At 41.9% G+C, this 23,989-nt stretch overlaps 1 protein-coding gene across 2 annotated transcripts in view; it reads left to right on the top strand.

Moving 5' to 3' along the window:
• The window catches only part of LOC121007512 (GRB2 related adaptor protein), a 57,288-nt gene that overhangs the window by 23,775 nt on the left and 9,524 nt on the right, over positions 1-23,989 (top strand). For both annotated transcript variants that reach the window (XM_040439482.1, XM_040439481.1), the window contains exon 5: positions 16,686-16,848. In XM_040439482.1, coding sequence (XP_040295416.1) covers positions 16,686-16,848 — 163 coding nt within the window. The remainder of the gene's footprint in view (positions 1-16,685; positions 16,849-23,989) is intronic.

The raw sequence follows: 23,989 nt of genomic DNA, 5'->3' as shown, positions 1-23,989 counted from the left end.
TAACGTACACAATGGTCTACCCAAAAACATTCTGATCAATACACAATGATCCAATTCCATTCATTCCTGCCCGCAGGGACGTCATCTCCAGTCCTGATAGCACCGGCTATTTGCTGGGTGATACTAATCAATCGCTATGTTCCCGCCGCTGTTAGGAAGCTTCACTTACAAACGAAATTCTGATTTATGACGCTCCACCTCCTGTCACCTGCCAAAACACTGCGCTCGCATCCCCGTACGGCGGAGGTAATTAGCTCAACGGCAATTTTCATATAAGGTAAACAGACGAAGTGTTGTTCTAATGTAGTCAAACCACATAGTGTTAAGTCATCTCCGTGCAGTCATCTAAGGGTACGTTGTGGTCCCTGGCTTGCTGACAAAGGATCCAAGAAAGTCAAACGAGGTTACAGTGGAGTCATAGCGAGGATCAAGGCCCACTGACATGGGGCCATGGGGTCTACTCTTCACTGAAGACCATCATCATGTACTTTATATGTTCCTGTAGGCTTTTTAAACCAAAAAGAAGTCACTGGTGTAGGTATCACAGAGCCCTAAGGATGATACATGGCCCATAGAAATGTAAGGCCATGGGGTTTACTCTTCACTGAAGACCATCATCATGTACTTTATATGTTCCTGTAGGCTTTTTAAACCAAATAGAAGTCACTGGTGTAGGTATCACAGAGCCCTAAGGATGATACATGGCCCATAGAAATGTAAGGCCATGGGGTTTACTCTTCACTGAAGACCATGATCATGGACTTTATATGTTTCTGTAGGCTTTTTAAACCTAATAGAAGTCACTGGTGTAGGTATCACAGAGCCCTAAGGATGATACATGGCCCATAGAAATGTAAGGCCATGGGGTTTACTCTTCATCGAAGACCATCATCATGGACTTTATATGTTCCTGTGGGCTTTTTAAACATAATGGAAGTCACTGGTGTAGGTATCACAGAGCCCTAAGGATGATACATGGCCCAAAGAAATGTAAGGCCATGGGATGGAAAAAAGGAGAAGTTCCAGCACACAGTAAATCCACAGGTTATGACTAAGGACCATGTAAGGTCTGAAACATGTTAACCATCCACGGTGGTGGGTGTAGATACGTGTTGTACTTGATTTTATTTTGAAGACGAATAAAGACGAACAACTGTGTGGATTTACTGTGTGCTGGAAAGTCTCATTTTTTGCATTGCATCTATCAAGACTGGTCCAGTCGTGTTACGTGCACCTTAGCTGGTATAGTGAGCTGGAAAAGCAACTATTTTTCTACATGTAAGGCTATGGGGTCTACTCTTCACTGAAGACCATCATCATGGACTTTATATGTTCCTGTAGGCTTTTTAAACCTAATGGAAGTCACTGATGTAGGTATCACAGAGCCCTAAGGATGATACATGGCCCAGAGAAATGTAAGGCTCCACCTAGGGTTGAACACACTCCTCCACTCTCCATAGGCACCCAAACATGGGAGGAGCAGTGGGCCTGAAGGTAACACCACTCTTCTCTCTAGGGGTCGAGGGACTTGACCCATGGGGCCTTATTTTGACTTTAGTTCAGAACTGACATGGTTTCTGACCAGAGTTGGTGACTTCAACTTTTGGCAACCATAGAACAACAAAACCACTGCACTCTCTTGTCTCTATGCATCCTTTATTCCAGGGATGGCCAACCTGCGGCTCTCCAGCTGTTGTAAAACTACAACTCCCACCATACCCTGCTGTAGGCTGATAGCTGTAGGCTGTCTGGGCATGCTCGGAGTTGTAGTTTTGCAACAGCTGGAGAGCCACAGGTTGGCCATCCCTGCTTTATTCCATCAAATTCATGCGACGTTTCGACCAGAGCGGTCTATTTCAAGCTTGAAAAAGACCGCTCAGGTCGAAACGTCGCATGAATTTGATGGAATAAAGGATGCATAGAGACAAGAGAGTGCAGCGGTTTTGTTGTTCTATGGTTGCCTACTTGGAGGGACGCTACGGACTGGCGTCTAACACCGCGTGCACCACCACATATAAGGCCAGTATACCCCTATGTGCTGCTACTCCTACTATACCGTTATGTTTAACTTTTGGCATCCATATGAACAATGGGGGAGATTTGTCAAACTGGTGTAAAGTAGAACTGGCTCAGTTGCCCATAGCAACCAATTAGATTCCACCTTTCATTTTTTACAGCCCCATTGGAAAATGAAAGGTAGAATCTGATTGGGTTCTATGGGCAACTAAACCAGTTCTACTTTACACCAGTTTGATAAATCTCCCCCAGTGTTCCTACAGAAGGTCCCATCCACTGTTTGGGTCTTAAAGCTTCTCAATGAAACCTTCATGACTTTTTCAGTTGTCTCCATCAATCTTTATCTTCTTCACCCATTCTGTGCAAGTCTCCTGGGTATAATGGTCTTTTCCAAGGGCACCTCATAATCCAGGATATGAATCTTCGGCCTGGCCATTGGTGCTTCTAGTGGAAGAATAGTCTTGGCTTAGCCTAGTGCTGTCTTTATAGAGGGACGATTGCCATCATAAAGGTTCTCCAGTACCAGATGATCCACCATTCGGTCTAGGCTCTGACACCACAGTCTTCTCCAGTAGAAGACAACCCTATTTGGAGATGTCCTTGAATCCCATTGCTTGCCACTAAGGCCTTCTGCTCATGGGATTTACAAATCATTTTTAGATCTTATTGATGACATGGTCGTACTGATGTCCTGTATAGATGGTGGGTGGCTCACATGAAACTTCTCTGGTGGGCCCAAGTTTGGCAAGTATAATTGCATTCTAGGTGGCATTGCTCTTTAGGCAGATTACAGCCACCTCTATACAGTTTATAGATATCTGCCCTTAGATGTGACACGGCAGTACTCCCTCTGTGGCTTTGATCCGCCATGTCCGAGATTAACCATATCAATGCCAACACTAAGCCCTTGTGTTTTACATCCCCTAAAACATTTATGACAGCTGTCATGTAGCAGTGGGCTCATCGTTTAGACATGACAGTACGGTAGGTGCCCAAGTGGACTTTCTCTACACCCCCCTTTCCTCGATTTAAGGTGATTCACATGACCGTACATACTTTGCAGTCTGCAAAACACGGATGAGCAAAAATGCGGATCGGATACGGACCACAAATACGGTCATCTGAATGGGGCCTTGGTAGCATAAACAGTCATGGAACCCCCTTGGTGGATCCATGAGACCCATGTGACTCATCATCATCATCATCATCCAACCCTATCCCCTCATTGTTTGCTTGAGGCTTTTCCGGGACAGGTCCCCATAGTTGTCAGTGCCCTCTAGTCCAGATTTTTTTGCTACCAAAATGTAGTCAAGAACCTGAAACCCGAGTAATACGATATGTTATTGTTCAGAAATTAGATCTGTGAACGATCCTCTGTGAGCCGAGCAGGCCAGAAAGACAAGTCTCCCGCCTGCCCCTGGCTACAATGTATCAGTGCAGTTGAAATGTATCAGTCTGCTGACAGAACAGAGTATGGACTGGATACAATTGTAACAAATCCTAAACTGTGAGAAATTATACATCTGTGTACAGGTTCCTGTTCACTGACAGCAAGCGTAGATTTTCAATATGATGAGGAATTGAGGCATAAAGTATATTAGAATATTTCTTTATGAAAATTGAAATCCTTGAGGTCAATCTCCTCCTTGAAGGAGCAGCTGTCATCCTACGACGGGTTCCTTCCTCCCTCTAGACTCAGCATTCCGTAAACGCCATGTTTACCCCAGATCTGTCAATGAGCAATAAGACGCATGCAATTATATAAATCACGCACCAGGAAATTAAAGAAAATTCCCCAGTCAGGGGCAGGTCTAGACAGACGAGAGCTGCAGATTAGTCAGCGGTGGCTGCAAACTCCTCACAGCTCTGCGACAGGACAGCGCGCACAGCCCTGCGCATGGCAGACGCCGCTAACCTACAGATGTAGCAGGGTTAGCACTCAAACTCTTAACTCCAATTTCTTAAATCATCGTGTTATCTTGAAACAAAAGCCATTGAAAAGCAATTGAAGGTGTTTGCTTAGTTTAGATAACACATCTCAGAAAGCAGGAGTGTTAACTCTGCTACATCGGTACCAATATAACAAATGACTGTTCAATGTAGGGTCCCATTCACACATCCGTGTCCGTGATGACATTAGCGGTTCATCTGTCCGTGGATCCGTATGTCATCCATATTCCACAGACACTGCTAGTTTGAAAGGTCATTTCAAGAACATCTCCTAGCAACGATCCGTGAAACACGGATGACATCCATGTTGTGTCCCTGTTTTTTCCTCAGAACCATAGACTATGATGGGCGCAATGGAGACGTAAACATGGACGAAAATAGGGCGTACCCACGGACTGTGGAAATTCACGGTACGAGTGAAAAACACATTAAAATCAATGGGTACGTGTGCCGTCTGTGAGTCACTGACGTCTGAATAGGGCCTCGTACATATATACATTTCTTCGGGGTTCTTCTCTAGTAGCGCCTGGGTGTGAATCTGCTTCTGGGATACCAGTGATACCAGTACAGCTCCAAAATGGGCCGTAACTCCAGTTAATTAGAGTCCTAAATGCTAAATCTGCCTAATGGCATCGCCATGAGTAAATCCAGGAGATTTCGGATTACATGTCGCGTCTCTTCTTTCTTTTTTTGCTGTAAAAATACATAGATTTCTACCACCATTGAGTGGTTTTCTGATGTGGATGAAAAGCATTGATTTACTACGGTTCACGCTCAATCGCTGGGAAAAAAATATGAATTTTCTGACATTTTTGTTGCATTTTTTTTAATGCAATGGATAATATCCCCCCCCCAGGGATGTGAGAAAGCTGGGTGCCTGAGAGTTTTAAGAGTTAAGGAAGAGATGAACGTCGGGGATACGATCTGTGCCCTATATTGTCACATGGCGGTTGTTGGATTTTGTTATATTTATGGACTGTGTTTGGGCAGAAGGGGCGATTCCCCCGCGACCGCCATCAATTGGGACCTCAGCGGTAACTCCTCAGTGCCCGTATCACTGACCAGGAAATTATAAAAGTGCCCCCCTGGGACACCAGGGACCATACCCTGGTGGTCTGGGAGCATCAGGACTTTTGGTTCACGCCTGTTTTATCCACCGTACAGGGATGTGGCGGGTTTATGGCGATGGGGGGGGGGACCCCACACACAGCGGTGATCCGAGGGGCTTCTTTAGACCTCCATGAGTCCCCGCAAAGACCATTTCCCTTTCACCTCCTAGAAGTTCTGAGAAATGATCTCCAAACCGGGAAGTAAAGAGGAGACGGCGCTGTTCAGATAATCCCTCCTGTCAGCTGCGTGTTGTCTCTGCCGGCATTATGTCACAGTTATGTCACCTCAGATTTATTTCCATGGTTCCCCTGTTTATGTATCATCAAGAATATTGAGGGGGGATTTGGAACATATCATTACAGATGTAGCAAAGCTGAATTTGTCACAGCTCATATCACGATGGAGCTTTTACAGCGGACTTCAGGTAAACCTGCTGCAACTGAGATTAATCACGATGACAAATACAGCTCTGTTACACCTGCATGCGGTGTGGTCTTCTCTACTGGTCTCTACTGCGGTAATTATTCAGAGCCCCTCAGAATTACTACTCTGTGGCCAATAATGGGGATTTTTGGGGTCATTTATCAAACTGGTCTAAAGTAGAACTGGCTTAGTTGCCCATAGTAACCAATCAGATTCCACCTATTGAAAATAAAAAGAAGAATCTGATTGGTTGCTTTGCACAACTAAGCCATTTCTTCTTTACACCAGTTTGATAAAGAACCTCATTATTTTTTTCCCCCACAGTTTTGACCTCTGTGAAATTCTAACAGAAAATGACACCAAATCAGATGCAGCCGTTGGTCTAAGGTCATCAGTGATTTCAACGATCACTAAAACTCCCTGCAGTCCTATGCAAGTGACTGCGAAATCTCACATCTCAGCCCTCCCCTGTAGTAACCTGACCATCACATCACAGCTGCAGTTCTGGTTCTGGCCTCTTATTTCCAGAGGGAGCTGCAGGGGAAGGAAGTCTATGGAGAATAGTAGCAGGATTACACGATCCACACCCACTTACGTAACCTGCAGGACTTACAGCGTCTTTCTCCAGAAGCAAAATGTGTCTTATTAATGAAGCCACAGCGAGCCGAGTCATTTCTTATATGACTGAGCTTTTGTGTTGTAGACTGTTGTTTTGTGATGTAGACTGTTGTCCTATGTTGTAGACTGTTGTCCTATGTTGTAGACTGTTGTTTTGCGTTGTAGACTGTTGTTTTGTGTTGTAGACTGTTGTTCTGTGTTGTAGACAGTTGATTTGAGTTATAGACTGTTGTTTTCTATTGTAGACTGTTGTTTTGAGTTATAGACTGTTGTCCTATGTTGTAGACTGTTGTTTTGCGTTGTAGACTGTTGTTTTGTGTTGTAGACTGTTGTTTTGTGTTGTAGACTGTTGTTCTGTGTTGTAGACAGTTGATTTGAGTTATAGACTGTTGTTTTCCGTTGTAGACTGTTGTTTTCTATTGTAGACTGTTGTTTTGAGTTATAGACTGTTGTCCTATGTTGTAGACTGTTGTTTTGTGTTGTAGACTGTTGTCCTGTGTTGTAGACTGTTGTTTTGTGTTATAGACTGTTGTTCTGTGTTGTAGACAGTTGATTTGCGTTATAGACTGTTGTTTTATGTTGTAGACTGTTGTTTTGAGTTATAGACTGTTGTTTTGTGTTGTAGACTGTTGTTTTGTGTTGTAGAATGTTGTTTTGTGTTGTAGACTGTTGTTTTGTGTTGTAGACTGTTGTTTTGTGTTGTAGAATGTTGTTTTGTGTTGTAGACTGTTGTTTTGAGTTGTAGACTGTTGTTTTGAGTTGTAGACTGTTGTTTTGAGTTGTAGACTGTTGTTCTCTGTTTTAGACTGTTATTTTGTGTTGTAGCTGTTGTTTTGCGTTACAGACTGTTGTTTTGTGCTATGGGCTGTTGTTTTGAGTTATAGACTGTTGTTTTATGTGTAGACTGTCCTATAAAGTGGTATTTAGAGGCACAGTAAAGTGCGTTGTTGCGAATAAAATCTAATTTTTGCAATTTTTGTGGCTATTTAGTAGAATGTGGATAATTCACATCATGACATCCTGCAAATGTGTGGAAAGGAAATATTGTCAAAAAGATCAGGAAACAGAAATGATGATAAGAGCAGAAAGTACTGAACTCAGCATAACATACAGATTGTAGAGATAAACTAAACCTGCCCCAACCCGCGATTTCAGCAGGACTGGCGGGGGCCTCTAGACGCTCCCGTAGTGGCAGAATTCAGGGGAGATGAAGATTGGGCTGCAGCATTGACCCCATGTGTGTTTTTTTTTTTTTTTTAACTGTTTTTATTGAGTGTTCAATTTCAAAAAAATAAACATACAGATGAAAGAAAGGGAGAAAAGAAAACTTTTGTCATCATATCACATAACAATGTCTGTTTTTGACAAGTCCAAAACATGTTTGTCATCTACGGTTCTCCAGAGTCATACAGACAGGCTATCTAGTTAATACCGCACTTTCAGTTCAAGCGAAGTTATCACAGTAGTAGATATGAATACCTGTCCCTGTCAAATCCGAGGTGTTATGGGCATATACGGTCTGCCAGTGTTAGGCGAGTAATTTTCTAAGGCATTTTCTCGTTATATAGACATTAAGTATGGTTTGGTGTATTATCAGCAAACAAGGAGAAAATAAAAATAAAGATTTTAAACAACAAAAAGAAAAGAAGAATGCTCGGAATGATCTAAAAAAAAAAAAAAAGTCTAGAGACTTTGGATACAGTATAATCAAAAGGTACGTGTAGGAACTTATAATTACCCGAAATTAACCGAGCTAGGGCTTTTCAAATATGGACTCCACTTAGTATGTGGCATAGAGGAGATTACCTTAGTAATGTAACTCTATGCCTGCAAATACAAGAAAAAGGAAAAAGCTATATCTGGGTATTCTCTCTGTAACTCATGGATCGGTTTAACCGACTTAGTTTGCGCATTTATGAGTTTATCTATGTTGGTGATGCCTTGCGTAGACTGAGTGCGAAGACCCATACTGAAAAGAGGGATTCAACACCAAAGTTAATTGTGTTGAGAATGAAGAGTGCGTTTTACACAGACCCCTCGACGTGCACCATGCTCGCCACATCGTCATGAGAAATGGGTTATCCTTCACCATTTGGGGAAGAGTCCCATGTGAGGTATGTAGTAGATTTGGCAGTGCTATGTGCGGTGTGAAGGATTAATATCGCGATGAGGAGTGTAGCCAATCCCGCACCACTCTCATCAGGGCCGCAATATTGTACAGTTTAATATTAGGAAAATTTAAACCCCCGTTTAGTTTGGGCTGTTGCAGTATGTGCCAGGCTATTGTGGGGCGTCTCCCATTCCAAATAAATGTCCTATATAGGTAGTTTATTCGCTTTTTATCCTTGGGTCAAAGGTAAATAGGCAACATTTGAAGCTTGTATATTAACTTGGGAAACTCGGTCATTTTAAGGAGATTTATTCTTCCCACATAGGATAGCGAGACGTGTTTCCAGACCGTGAGAGTAGACTCTAGGGAGGAAAGCTAAGGTCTCACGTTATAATTATATCATTTAGATGCTTTTCTTAAGGGATGGAAACCCCCAAGTATGCTATGGCCCTATCCTTCCATGAAAACGGGAAAGCCCTAGTCCAGGTCGGTCTTTTGGGTCCACTCAGAAGTAATGCCTCCGTTTTGTCCAAATTGATGGTCACATGATGGTAACATCATTGCAGGTCCTTCTCAACCACTGCCTGTTTTACTGGTCACATGATCTGTGATGTCACCACAGGTCCTTCAGCTTTTCCAGTGCATTAGATGTAATTGTACTGCCGTCCTGAGGAGCCAATATCTTGGAGTTCAGCTAGCAGCGCCTCGAGCGAGTCTTTAGGATCAGAGATCGTCAACAGAACATCGTCCGCAAACGCCGCTGCTATCATTTCACTGTTACCTATCCTCACCCCACGAAAACTATGCGTGGCATGAAGACGGTACAAGAGCGGGTCCAAGGACAAATTAAAAAAAATCGGGTATAGGGGGCATCCCCGCCTCGTGCCTCTAAAGAGATCTAAAACCGGTGAATTCTTCCCATTAATGGTTATCATGGTTGTTATATCAGTGTACCTATTGATTATAAACTGTCACACCTTGTCAAATGCTTTTTCAGCATCCAGACTGAGAAGAAGCACTTGGGTCCGCATGGGATTTTGAGCTGCGACCGTAGCTGCCACCACACGACGTACATTGTTAACCGCATGTCTCCCCTGTGTAAAACCCATTTGAATGGGGTGAATCAAGGGAAAAAGGTTTGCATTCTATTGGCAATAATTTTAGCTAGGAGTTTATAATCCTGGTTCATTAAGGCAATTGGCCTATAGGACTGCGGTAGGTCATGGTTTTTATTTGACTTAGGAAGCACAATCACCCTAGACTCCGTGAAATGGTCTACTGTATATCTGAGGGTACAGAGTTGTCCAGACGGGAATGATCTCTGGTTGACAGCATTTTATAATATTCTGCCGTCAGGCCATCTGGTCCTGCCGTTTTACGGTTATGGGATCCGGAAATAGCTCGTTTCACCTCCTCCTCCTGCATCTAAGTATACGCTCTCTGTTCCTCAGATAGGGAGGGCATGTGCAAGGAATCCAGTAAAGACCGCATCCCCTCCTGATTCGTAGGGGAGGCCCTGTGGAGGTCCTCATATTATTTAAAGAAGACCTCGTGGAGTACAGATGGTCTGTTTCCGGGCATTTAATACAGGTTATTGGCCATGTACGCCTATTTTTTGCACTATATTGTGTTACCTTATGTGATACTGTAATTGCGCTCTACGCACTTTTGTCTATTGTGCTATTCTCTTTTGTTAAAACTCAATAAAAATTATTGAACACCTTAATACAGGTTATTGGTTTATTACTTTTAAAGGGTTTGGTAAGAGAGGCAAGTAATGTTCCTGCCCTATTTCCCCAACGGAAGTACTTGTTCTGTATACATCGGGTGAACCAGTGTGCCTGTCCCTGAACAAACGTATCTAATAATGACTTTGCGTCTAAAAACGCTTGTCTTGTTTGAGGTGTAGGGGCTTCTGTGTGGGCTCGCTGGGCTAACAAAAGACCAGAGTTCAGCAAGTCAAAGCGCTCCCTAGCCTGTTTCTTTTTATGTGCTATTACATGGCCACGCATGACCACCTCGGAGGTCACCCAAAAAAGTTGGGTATCATTTAGATGAATGTCATTGTCATCCAGATAATTAGTCCAATGGACTTTAAGATATGCCCCAAAGTCCTCCGACTCGGAGAGATATGCGGGACCGTGTTTGTGGTTGGAGTGCCTAAATCGTGACTGTAACCGGGGCGTGGTCCAAAATTGCTATGGGGTGTATGGTAACATCTATTAAATTATCTAATAAGGTGATTGAGGTCAGAATTAGGTTGTGAGTTTTAGAATAACAACTATATTCTCTGGTGTCGTTATGTACCGTTCTCCATGTATCACATAAGTGCAGTCTATCCATAAACTGTAATACCACACGAGAAGCCGGGGATCTCTATGATCTAGTGTGGGATCTGCCAAGCTGTGGGTCTAGTGTGGTATTGGACGGTTGGTGAGGACCTCTGATATCGTAGTTAAAAAAGCTGACTCTGAGGAGTTAGGGGCATACAGTATATGTTTAGCAAGGAATATGGTACATGTTCTATCAGGACATCTAAAAGGAGGTGGCGTCCTGCTGGATCCGCCAATGAGTCCTGTATCTCATATCTTAGACCTTGCTTAAACAGTATCGCAACTCCCCTGGACTTAGAAGTATGCGAAGCCGTCAAGCACTCAGAGAGCCAACAGGCCTTAAGAGTAGACCAGGAGGACGCTTTCCAATGTGTTTCCTGGAGAAACACAATGTCTGGTTTGAATCGCTTAAGGTGTGTCACTACCTTCCTTCTCTTTGTTGGAGTGTTTAACCCTGCTACATTCCAAGTGAGTAGTTTTAGGTATGGTGAGGTGCTTTAGGTGGGCATAATGTTTTCAAGTGTGGTACTCATCTGGCTAAGGGGGTACACGGTAGTCATCAGATAGGTCAATCACATAGAAGTCCTTTCCCACCCGTCCCAGCGAGTGAGCAAGAGTGGTAGGGCCATCTTTACTATTGATTGGACCCTGGGCAAGAATTTACTTGGGCCCCCTGGATCCCGTCTTCCCACACCCTAGCATGCAATCACGCCCTCCACCACAGCACACACACACACAAAAATCCACACACCTCGTAGAGTAGTAAACTTTAATAATGATGAGAGGCCACTAGAGGTGTTCCTCGGCAGTAATGTAAATACTGTCTTTTTTTCTGAAAAGGCAGTGTTTACATTAAAAAGCTTGCAGAGACATGCTATAGGCACCAGAACTACTACGTTTAGCTGTTGTGGTTCTGGTGACTATAGTGTCCCTTAATATAGAGCAGAAAAAAGAATCAGCACAAAAGTATCAAATCAAATGGCTGTATCATTATTCAAAAAATTAAAAAAGCACAACTTCTGACACAAATACATAGTATTTTGCAGATTACTTTTTTTTTCTTTTACAATGTGCAGATAGTACTGTACTACTAACCCCTCCATCCACCCCTACATACAGGGTAATACAGCGCCACATACCTCTTACATCCAGTGACGTCTCTTTCCTCATCTTCTCCTTTCAGACCTTCAGACCAGACCACCATTTTTCAGCCATTTCTCGTCTCTGCAGTTTGACAAACCAAATCTTAGTTTACTACTTTTCCATCATCCTCCCATCTTCTGGACAAATCATCCTACCACCCCCAATACTGTGCCGCTGTGCTCCCCAATACTATACTGCAGAAACAGATAAACCACCTCATAATAGTAGTACCATGCAGATAGTGCCCTTCAATAATTATTGGCACACAGTGCCTTAAAATAACTGCGCCCAGCAAATAGTGCCCCTGACACTAATAGTGTAAACATAACGTCCCCCAAAATAATTGTGGTAAGCTGATACTGTGCCAAGGTGCCCCCACAGTAATAGTGCTCCCAAAAGTCCCACTCATAGGAATAATTCTCTGCTAGAGCACACATGGTAGTAATAGTGCTCCTACAGTGCCCCCAACATGTCCCCACTGTGCCCCAGAAGTAATAATGCTCCCATAGTGCCCATACTAGTAATCATGTTCCCCATAGACCCCCAGTAGTAATAAAGCCCATCATAATGCCCCCAGTAGTAATAATTCTCCTTATAATGTGCCAGTGCAAAAAATACCCCCTTTTAATGCCCCCAGTTGAGCTAATGTCCCCATTGTGCCCCCATAATGTCCCAGTATAAAATGCCCCTTCTTAGTGCCCCCATAGATGAGCCCATAGTACCCACCATAATGTGCCCCAGTGTAAAATACCCCTATACAGAGCCCCCTATATAAAATGCCCCTTATTTGTGGCCTCAGTAGATGCCCCATAGTGCCCCAATAATGCGACACAAGGCAGCCCGATGCCATGCAGAGGCTGCCCAATGCCTTGCACGGCATCGGTAACTGCCTTCTACGGGAGCCGAGGAGATCCAGCCTCAGGCCCGTCTCCTAGGCAACCTGTTAGTGTATGATTCAGTGTCATACACTAACAGGCAATGCATTACAATACAGATGTATTGTAATGCATTGCAGAGGGGATCAGACCCCCAAAAGTGAATGTCATAAATAAAGTAAAGTAAAAAAAAAAGTGTTTTTAATAAAATTAATAAAGTAATAAAATTAATAAAGTAAAAAAACGCCCCTTTCCCCCTATTTTATAATAAAAAACGGAAAAAAAAACTAAACCCACACATATTAGGTATCGCCGCATCCGTAATGACCGGCTCTATAAATATATCACATGATCCACCCTGTCCGATAAACACCATAAAAAATAAAATAAAAAAAGTGTAAAAAAAAAAGCAATTTTTGTCACTTTACATCACAAAAAGTGCAACACCAAGCGATCAAAAAGGCGTATGCCCCCCAAAAGGGTATCAATAAAACCATCACCTCATCCCACAAAAAATTAGCCACTACCTAAGACAATCGTTAAAAAAAATAAAAAAAACTATACAGTAGCTCTCAGAACATGGAGACACTAAAACATCATTTTTTTTGTTTCAAAACTGCTATTATTTTGCTAAAGTGAAAAAGACCTAACCACTCAGATGAACACCGTAAAAAAATAAAAATAAAAACTGTGTAAAAAAAAAGCCATTTTTGTCACATTACATCACAAAAATTGCAACAGCAAGTGATGAAAAAGGCGTATGCCCCCCAATATAGTACCAATCAGACTGTCACCTCATCCCGCAAAAAATGAGACCCTACCTAAGAGAATCGGTCAAAAAATAAAAAAGCTATGGCTCTCAGACTATGGAGACACTAAAATATGATTATTTTTTGCTTCAAAACTGCTTTTATTGTGCTAAAGTGAAAATTTTTTAAAAAGTATACATATTAGGTATCGCCACGCCCATAACAAACAGCTCTATAAAAATATCACATGACCTAACCACTCAGATGAACACCGTAAAAAATAAAAAAAAAGTATAAAAAAAGCAATTTTTGTCACATTACATCATAAAAATTGCAACAGCAAGTAATGAAAAAGGTGTATACCCCTCAAAATAGTACTAATCAGACCGTCACCTCATCCCGCAAAAAATGAGACCCTACCTGAGAGAATCGGTCAAAAAATAAAAAAAGCTATGGCTCTCAGACTATGGAGACACTAAAATATCATTATTTTGGTTTCAAAAATGCTATTATTGTGTAAAACTTAAATAAATAAGAAAAAGTAGGCATATTAGGTATTGCCACGTGCGTAACGATCTGCTCTATAAAAAAGTCACATGACCTAATCTCTCAGGTAAATGCTGTAAAAATAAAAAATAAAAACTGTGCCAAAACATCTATTTTTTGTTCGCTTGCCTCACAAAAAACTTCATATAGAGCAATTAAAAATCATATGTACTCCAAAATAGTACCAATAAAACTGGCACCTTATCCCGTAGTTTCCAAAATGTGGTCACTTTTTTGAGTTTCTACTCTAGGGGTGCATCAGGGGGGCTTCAAATGGGACATGGCATCTAAAAACCAGTTCAGCTAAATTTGCCTTCCAAAAACCATATGGCGTTCCTTTCCTTCTGTGCCCTGCTGTGTGCCCGTACAGCAGTTTACGATCACATGTGGGGTGTTTCTGTAAACCGCAAAATCAGGGTAATAAATATTGAGTTTTATTTGGCTGTTAACTCTTGGTTTGCTACTGGAAAAAATTGATTAAAATGTAAAATCTGCCAAAAAAGTGAAATTCGGAAATTTCATCTCCATTTTCCATCAATTCTTGTGGAACACCTAAAGGCTTAACAAAGTTTGTAAAATCAGTTTTGTATACCTTGAGGGGTGTAGTTTCTAAAATGGGGTTATTTTTGGGTGGTTTCTGTAACGGATCTCCTGGCCTCGCCACAGTTTCTATTATGTAAGCCTCACAAAGTGACTTCAGACCTGAACTGGTCCTTAAAAAGTGGGTTTTGGAAATTTTCTGAAGAATTTCAAGATTTGCTTCCAAACTTCTAAGTCTTCTAACGTCCCAGAAAAATAAAATGTCATTTTTAAAATCTTCCAAACATGAAGTAGACATATGGGGAATATAAAGTAATTACTATTTCTGAAGGTATTACTATCTATTATAAAAGTAGAGAAATTGAAGTTTTATGAATAAAAATGATTCTTTTTTTACTTATTTTTACCACTGTCATGAAGTACGATATGTGACGAGAAAACAATCTCAGAATGGCCTGGATAAGTAAAAGCGTTTTAAAGTTATCACCACATAAAGTGACACATGTCAGATTTGCAAAAAATGGCCTGGGCAGGAAGGTGAAAACAGGCCCGGGGTTGAAGGCGTTAATGTGACCTATAAACTGTACCACTCAATTGGAAAACAAACTGAAATCTTTTAGGCAGAGGGAAGAAAAAATAAAATAATATGGTTGCATAAGTGTGCACACCCTTAAACTAATACTTTGTTGAAGCACCTTTTGATTTTATTACAGCACTCAATCTTTTTGGGTATGAGTCTATCAGCATGGCACATTTTGACTTGGCAAGATTTGTCCACTCTTCTTTGCAAAAACACTCCAAATCTGTCAGATTGTGAGGGCATCTCCTGGGCACAGCCCTCTTCAGATCACCCCACAGATTTTCAATCGGATTCAGGTCTGGGCTCTGGCTGGGCCATTCCAAAACTTTAATCTTCTTCTGGTGAAGCCATTCCTTTGTTGATTTGGATGTATGCTTTGGGTCGTTGTCATGCTGAAAGATGAAGTTCCTCTTCATGTTCAGCTTTCTAGCAGAAGCCTGAAGGTTCTGTGCCAATATTGACTGGTATTTGGAACTGTTCATAATTCCCTCTAGTTTAACTAAGGCCCCAGTTCCAGCTGAAGAGAAACAGCCCCTTGGCATGATGCTGCCACCACCATGCTTCACCATGTATGGTGTTCTTTTGGTGATGTGCAGTGTTGTTTTGGTTTCATCAGACCATAACACCTTTTCCCACATGCTTTTGGGAGACTTCAGATGTGTTTTTGCAAAATGTAGCCTGGCTTGGATGTTTTTCTTCGTAAGAAAAGGCTTTCGTCTTGCCCCTCTACCCCATAGCCCAGACATATGAAGAATACGGGAGATTGTTGTCACATGTACCACACAGCCAGGACTTGCCAGATATTCCTGCAGCTCCTTTAATGTTGCTGTAGGCCTCTTGGTCGCCTCCCAGACCAGTTTTCTTCTCGTCTTTTCATCAGTTTTGGAGGGACGTCCAGTTCTTGGTGATGTCCCAGTTGTGCCATATTTTCTCCACTTGATGATGACGGTCTTCACTGTGTTCCATGGTATATCTAATGCCTTGGAAATTCTTTTGTCCCATTCTCCTGACTGTTTTGTTATCTTCCCTCTACCTAAAAGATTTCAGTTTGTTTTTCAATTGAGTTGTACAGTTTATAGGTCACATTAAAGGTGGAAAAAGTTCTGAAATGATTTATCTTTGTCTCATTTTTTTTACATCACAGAAACCTGACATTTTAACAGGGGTGTGTAGACTTTTTATATCCACTGTATATATTTATAGCAGTGGTCTCCAGCTATTGAAAAACTACATCCCCCAGCATGCCTGGCCATACACCTACACAGGTGCATCCGTTGTGGAGCTGTAATCCAGGGTGATGGTTATTACTACTACATTTATTGCACCTCATAATAGCGGCATTTTTGCTACTTGTTTTCCGGGCTATAAGAAGCTCCGAACTGATCACGCGGTTTAATCATTAACAGTAGGACATAATATTTGTGTTCTAGTATAACTGGTTTCCATGATCATTAGAATAAAGCTCTTTTTTGCGAAGCTTGGATTTTATTGTGGTTTTGGTATTTCCTGAATAATTCGTGGGATCACAAAGTGAGAATAGCCACTTTTTCTCTAAAATTGGAGTATGAGACGTAACATACTTTTGCGTTTTCCAAAAATATATTTTGTAGGAACAATACCACCCCAAAAAGTTTAAAAAAATTCTTGTCTCAAATAAACTGTCTTCATGTTTGTTCTGCATTGTCTCTCCAGCTATGGCCACCACGTCCAGCACTTCAAAGTACTGAGAGAGCAAAATGGAACATACTACCTGTGGGAGACGAAGTTCACCTCCCTGAACGAACTGGTGGACTATTACAAATCCAACTCCATCGCCAAAACCCATCGTGTGCTCCTACAAGATGAGGAGGAGAAGGTAGCGACATTGGGGGGAGGCTACAGTGATGAGCGGTGGTATAATATTGTCTGTACCCATCACGACTAGATTTACAACAGCTGCCATTACGTCCTCATTACCTTGTCACTAATTAGAATTGAAGTGAAATCTCTGACTGTAATCTGCTGTCCTCTGTGGTTGAGCGATAAATCGAAGAAGTGAAATAGAACACGAAATATACTCCAGTGGAACTAGCATGGAGTCAGTGCTATGCGGCAGAGGCTATTGGAATGCCTGGGGTAGAAGATGCTGAGGACAACCTGTGTCCCATTGGATTTCACATAGATATCCACTTCTGCATCAAAACATTAAACGTAAACCAGTCAAGCATCCTCATTCACCAGGCTTCAGTGTTATTGTCCCTGTGTGCTGAGAAGGAACAGTATCAGGATTCACCTGTTTTCAGACCAAATAGGATATCTTTAGATTGTTTAAATATTCACACGCTGAGGGAACTCACCCGTTTTTGTAAAGCACAGTCTGCCGTTCACCCTACAGCACCAAAAAATACAAATAATCTGCTTATGAGACTGGCTCTCAACAAATCGACTGTATTTTATTAATTCACCATTTGTACAAACATTCATTAAAATGTTATTAAAAAATACATCAAAATATTATACATTAATTATTGACCCAGGTATATATCACGCGGAGCTCACGCATAAAAATTAATAAAAAATTATAAAAAATAGCCGAAAAGTTTATTGTAACTGTGTTTTTGGACGGTGATTTATTCGATAGATGTTATTGTCCATGTGTAAATATTAGCATCGGATTAATTGCAGCTAGTCCTATATGTCTATTTTTTGATTGACTTGATATTACATATATCCATGCATTCATATCTTGCACATTCAGTAGGTAGTGTACAGTACAGACCAAAAGTTTGGACTCACCTTCTCATTCAAAGAGTTTTCTTTATTTTCATGACTATTAAGGCATCAAATCTATGAATTAACACATGTGGAATTATATACATAACAAACAAGTGTGAAACAACTGAAAATATGTCATATTCTAGGTTCTTCAAAGTAGCCACCTTTTGCTTTGATTACTGCTTTGCACACTCTTGGCATTCTCTTAATGAGCTTCAAGAGGTAGTCACCTGAAATGGTCTTCCAACAGTCTTGAAGGAGTTCCCAGAGATGCTTAGCACTTGTTGGCCCTTTTGCCTTCACTCTGCGGTCCAGCTTACACCAAACCATCTCGATTGGGTTCAGGTCCGGTGACTGTGGAGGCCAGGTCATCTGGCGCAGCACCCCATCACTCTCCTTCATGGTCAAATAGCCCTTACTTTCAAAGTTTTCCCAATTTTTCGGCTGACTAACTGACCTTCATTTCTTAAAGTAATGATGGCCACTCGTTTTTCTTTACTTAGCTGCTTTTTTCTTTCCATAATACAAATTCTAACAGTCTATTCAGTAGGACTATCAGCTGTGTATCCACCTGACTTCTCCTCAACGCAACTGATGGTCCCAACCCCATTTATAAGGCAAGAAATCCCACTTATTAAACCTGACAGGGCACACCTGTGAAGTGAAAACAATTTCAGGAGACTACATCTTGAAGCTCATCAAGAGAATGCCAAGAGTGTGCAAAGCAGTAATCAAAGCAAAAGGTGGCTACTTTGAAGAACCTAGAATATGACATATTTTCAGTTGTTTCACACTTGTTTGTTATGTATATAATTCCACATGTGTTAATTCGTAGTTTTGATGCCTTCAGTGTGAATCTACAATTTTCATAGTCATGAAAATAAAGAAAACTCTTTGAATGAGAAGGTGTGTCCAAACTTTTGGTCTGTACTGTACATGTGGGGTTTTAATTACTGCAAGAGTGAGAGTAAGAGTGCCAGCCAGTGCAGCGATTAAAACACCACGTGTACACTACCTACTGAATGTACAAGATATAAATGCACGGATATATGTAATAGACATATAGGACTAGCTGCAATTAATCCGATGCTAATATTTACACATGGACAATAACATCTATCAAATGAAGCACCGTCCAAAAACATTTACAATAAACTGTTCGGCTATTTTTTATATTTTTTCTAAATTTTTATGCGTGCGCTCCACATGATATATACCTGGGTCAATAATTAATGTATAATATTTTGATGTATGTTTTAATAGCATTTTAATGAATGTTTATACAAATGGGGAATTAATAAAATACAGGCGATTTGTTAGGAGCCAGTCTCATTAGCAGATTATCTTTAGATTGTACTTGACATCTGTTAGGCACTTACGAGGCATATTTGCAGACCCCATTGCGGTTCCATTTTTTTTAGCCCTCTAAAACATTACTATGAGAGGAGTAATCTGATATTAACCTTCTAGGGCTTTGGGTACTTATATTCCCCACTACTGGTGATGTTTTATGGTAACTTGTATTGTGGCAGAAGCTACTGTAATGCTTGGAGTAAGAGAGGCTGAAGAGTACCCGTGTCACATTGGAATGTATTCCCCACTACTGGAGATGTTTATGGTAGCTTGTATTGTGCCAGTGCAATACTGACAGAGACTACTGTAAGGTTTGGGGTAGGAGAGGCTGAGGAGAACCTGTGTCTTATTAGATTTCACATAGACTTCCAGTTCTGCATCAAAACATGTTATTGTGCCTGTGTCACATTGGATTTCACATATAAATCCAGTTGTACATCAAAACATTAAGGCTTGTTTAATGCCAAGGAGCAGATGGACAAATACTGCTTATATTACACTGGCAGACAATCTTGCAGATCATCTCTAGCATACATGAAGGCTTGTTCGTGATGATCTGGCAGTGTAATGCTGACACTGATTACCCGATGAACGAGCAAACGCTTATTCATTGGGTAATTGGAATCTTTCAACAGATTCAAAAATCATTGTATTGCAGCAGATCGTGGTGTCTAATCGTGATCTGCTGCCAACAAACAATGATTCGCTATGAGGAGGAGCGACGGCATTAACGATCATTTGTCCCTGTACTGAGGAGGAGATCGCTACATGTAATAGCAGAGGTCTCCTCTGCTGACAAGCAGGCGATTGCTGGAAAGGAACACTTCCCTCCCGACAATCGCCAGTGTGATCTGCCAGCGTAATATAAGCTTTAGGAGACATATTTGAAGACCCCATTACACTTCCATTTTTCTGGTTAGTAATCAGTTCTCTGATATAAAGTTAATATCAGAAATTAATTCCCCGGAAATCTGATATTAAGCTTTTAGGGCCTTGGGGTACTTAAATTCCCCACTACTGGCAATGTTTATGGTGGCCTGTATTAAGTTAGTACTATACTGGCAGAGGCTAAAGTAATGCCTGAAGTAGGATTGGCGGATGAAAACTGTGCCCTATTTGATTTTACACGCACTTTAAATGCTTTGTTAAAACAGCTACAAAACATTTACGCAGTCAAGAAACATCAGAATTTTAGAACTAGTAGGATCTGATCCAGGCTGCCTGGTAGCAGTGGTAACCTTAAAAGTTTGTCTTTATCATGTTACCATTCCTGAGAAGTCCCAGTATCAGGAATCTATGATTTCAGATCAAAAATAATTCATATAGCTTGTGCTACACATCTTATGAGCAGGAGACTTATGAGGCCTATTTGCAGACCCCATTGCGGTTCCATTTTATTTCTGGTTTAGAATAAAAAAGAATAAGGGATATCGAGAAAATTAGTTGACATTTTCTTTTCCATATACCTAGCAAACCACAAAACTTTCTCAGAAAGGCTCCAGGGTTCCTGTGTTAACTGCACATGTTATAGCTTTCTAAAAATATGTTTCTTCCTTATTGTAAATTGAGTATTACATGTTACTATTCCTGAGAAGTCCAGTATCTGGAAAAAAAAATTTAGATAAAAAATAATGCATATAGCTTGTGCTACACATCTAATAACCAGGAGACTTAAGACGCCTATGTGCAGACCCCATTGCGGTTCCATTTTTTTTCTGTTTTAGAATCAGAAAGAATAAGGGACACCGAAAATAGTAGTTGACATACCACAGAACATTTTCAGAAATGCTCCAGGGCTCCTGTGTTAACTGCACATGTTATAGTTGTCAAAAAACATGTTTTCTCCTAAGTGTGCACTGAGTGCACTGCCGTGTGTCTAATATGGGCAGGTCCTAATGCCTAAAGCATGAAAAGCTTTATGATTACACTGCGAATTTTGTGGTTGAATACCTCCCTGCATTATATGGCTAGGGATCGTCACTTATAAAAAACAATGCTGGCTTCTGATTGGCTGAGGACTTATAGCACAATAATGACAATTATCTTCATCTACGGCTTTTATTACACCCTGGAATGTGCTTGTAAACAGCAGCACAGCACAAAGGAACAGAGATGAAAACTTTCAACTCCTAGTACTATATATAGGGACCATTATATTGGCTTGTAAATAAGCTTCAGGCTTGCATCATCTTATGGTCCGGTAGAATTGGTTCTTTTCTCATGTTTGCATACGGTTATTGTTTGGTGTTGGTTATGAGATGTTAACGTTACTCCAGTGTCGGACTGGGGTGCCTATGGCCCACCAGTAAAATTTATTTTGGGGGCCCACCGTACGGATACATTCCAATATTACCTGTTCACACAGCAGTAAAATGCTACCAGATGATTGAATATGGGGGTCCCTGCAGCAACTTTGAGAAGGTAGGTCCTGGGTCGAAGAGGACATTGGCAGTTTTCCTCTATACCTAGAAGTCATCTCAGCTATCTGATTGTGTCTTTAATAATCTATCAAGTTTTTTCTATGAACATAGGCTCTGTATGTAGTACAGTAATTCTATTGTGCTATGTGCCACTTGTGCAGGGGGTGGGATCTTAGGGGCCCACCTTATTCAGGGGCCCACCGGGGATTCACCTGTACCCCTGTGGGCCAGTCCAAGCCAGTGTTACTCCTCTTGTGAAAAAAGCTTCTCTTTTTGTGTTCCCATAACAACCCTTCCAGGTCTTGTGCTTTAGCAAATCAGTATTATCATAGGGTCATTGTGTGGACCAGTCAGACCTTATCTTTAGTTTTCTTACCAGTCCTATGAAAATAAAAGTTGCATTTGTTATGTCCCCTGGACACTCTGTGTCTCTCAGGTGCCGCTGGCAATGCTGCCAGTATCTGCTCAGCAAGTTACACACACAGGCTGATGTACTACTTAACCAGAGCAAGGTTTATTACTCAGAACATTATGGCATTCTTACATGGAGGAGTCTTATTCCAAACAGCTTCTGTCCTTATCAGATGCAATCCCTTCTCAGCCTCATGTGTCTGCTTCCGGTTCCCCTCACACACTGTCTGACTTCCTGGTACAGCTCCTCCTCCCCCATCATGCATCAGGAGAAAGAGGGTAAAGGTCACAGTGATCTATCACAAACATCACACCTCCTTTCCTTCCCAAAAAAAAACAAAAAACATAACAAGAGAACAAATGTTGAACACATAACATAACAAGGCAAGCGAGATCAGTTCAGCAAGTAGTATCTCCAACTCAGTTCTGTGATTTCCGCAGCACTTCATGAGCCCTTTGTCTCTGTTCCCTGACCTCCAATGTGTCCCGTAAGATTTCAGCACTTTGCCAGCGCGGCGTTTGACGTCTTTGACGGGTAGACTTACGCAGAGGCACAGCACCGGGAGGGATAGAGTCAGTCAAAGGTTCTGGAGATGTCAGTGGGCGTCCCACAGACAAATCAGTCTCTGTAACTCCAGGCACATGTCCGGGCTCCTCAGGAATATGGTCACCAACCGGTTCAGGGTTTGGTTGTAAACTTGTGGGATCATGCCAGACACCATGCCATATGTCACCAGCAGAGTTCAGAGTAGACTCTGGTGGGTGGTTAGAAAGAGGGGTCGGTTTTGTCACTAGTGGCCGGCAAATGCGTTTCCTCAATTGTGAAAGGTGTCGCCGAACACAAATGCCTTCCTCCAGGCGGACAAGGTACATTCTTCTGCCAAGAGTTCCATCAATAACGCCAGGAAGCCAAGGAGGCAAAGCTCTGTAATTCCGAGACCATACAAGATCACCGGCACGGAATCCCAGACGGCCCGGCGGAGGAGGTGTTGGTGACTGTTCCTGCGGACGAACTAAATCAAGTTTGGTGCGGAGATGCCTGCCAAACATAAGAAAAGCCGGTGACAGCCCAGTAGTAGCGTGTTTCGTGTTACGGTACATGATCAAGAATTCCAGCAGCTTCTCTTCTGACAGTCCAACCTGGTCCAGAGTGGACAGTAAGTGCTTCTTAAATGTCTGCACAAATCGTTCTGCCAGCCCATTTGAAGCTGGATGATAAGGAGCTGTTTTGTAGTGTTGGACGCCCAAGCCACTAAGGAAGGATTGAAACTCATGCGATGTAAATTGAGTTCCATTGTCGGAGACTATGGCTGTTGGCAAGCCATATTGAGCAAAGAGCTTCCTTAAGACTAGAATGGTAGCAGCTGAGGTAATAGAAGGCATTTGAAAAACCTCCGGCTATTTTGAATGCGCATCTACCACGATCAAATACATTTTACCCTGGATGGGGCCAGCAAAATCAAGATGGAGTCTGGACCACGGTTCTGTTGGCCATGGCCAAGGTTGCAGGGTTCCTCTCTTTTGGGGTCGCTGGGCTTGACAGCACCCAGGACATTGAGCAACATAATCTTCAATTGCTGTATCCATTTGTGGCCACCAAACATAGCTCCGGGCTCGCTGCTTCATGCGCACCACACCAGGATGGCCTTCATGCAGTATCCTTAGCATGGTTGATTGCAAGTACTGGGGTACAATCACTCTATTGCCCCATTGTAGGCAACCAGCATTAGTCACAAGCTCACATTTTCTGGCAAAGTACGGACGAAATTCACCTGAAACTCTCTCTGGCCATCCAGTCTGAACATAAGAGAATATCTGAGACAGGAAAGGATCTGTGGCTGTATGTCTGGCAATCAGGGAGGTGGACATGCAAGATTGTGGCCTGTGTACTTCCACTACACGTACCTCTCTTAGTGGGTGGTCATCTCTTAGTGGCAATCTGGAAAATGCATCTGCATTTCCATGGGTATCATGGGAGCGGTATCTGATAGAATAAGCATAAGCTCCTAAAAATAAAGCGTACCTTTGTAAGCGAGATGCGGTTGTTGTAGAAATTCC

This window comes from Bufo bufo, chromosome 7, assembly GCF_905171765.1.
Source record: "Bufo bufo chromosome 7, aBufBuf1.1, whole genome shotgun sequence".
NCBI classification, from domain to species: domain Eukaryota; kingdom Metazoa; phylum Chordata; class Amphibia; order Anura; family Bufonidae; genus Bufo; species Bufo bufo.
Note: the sequence above shows the minus strand (reverse complement) of the source record. Positions and strands in the feature narration are given on the sequence as shown.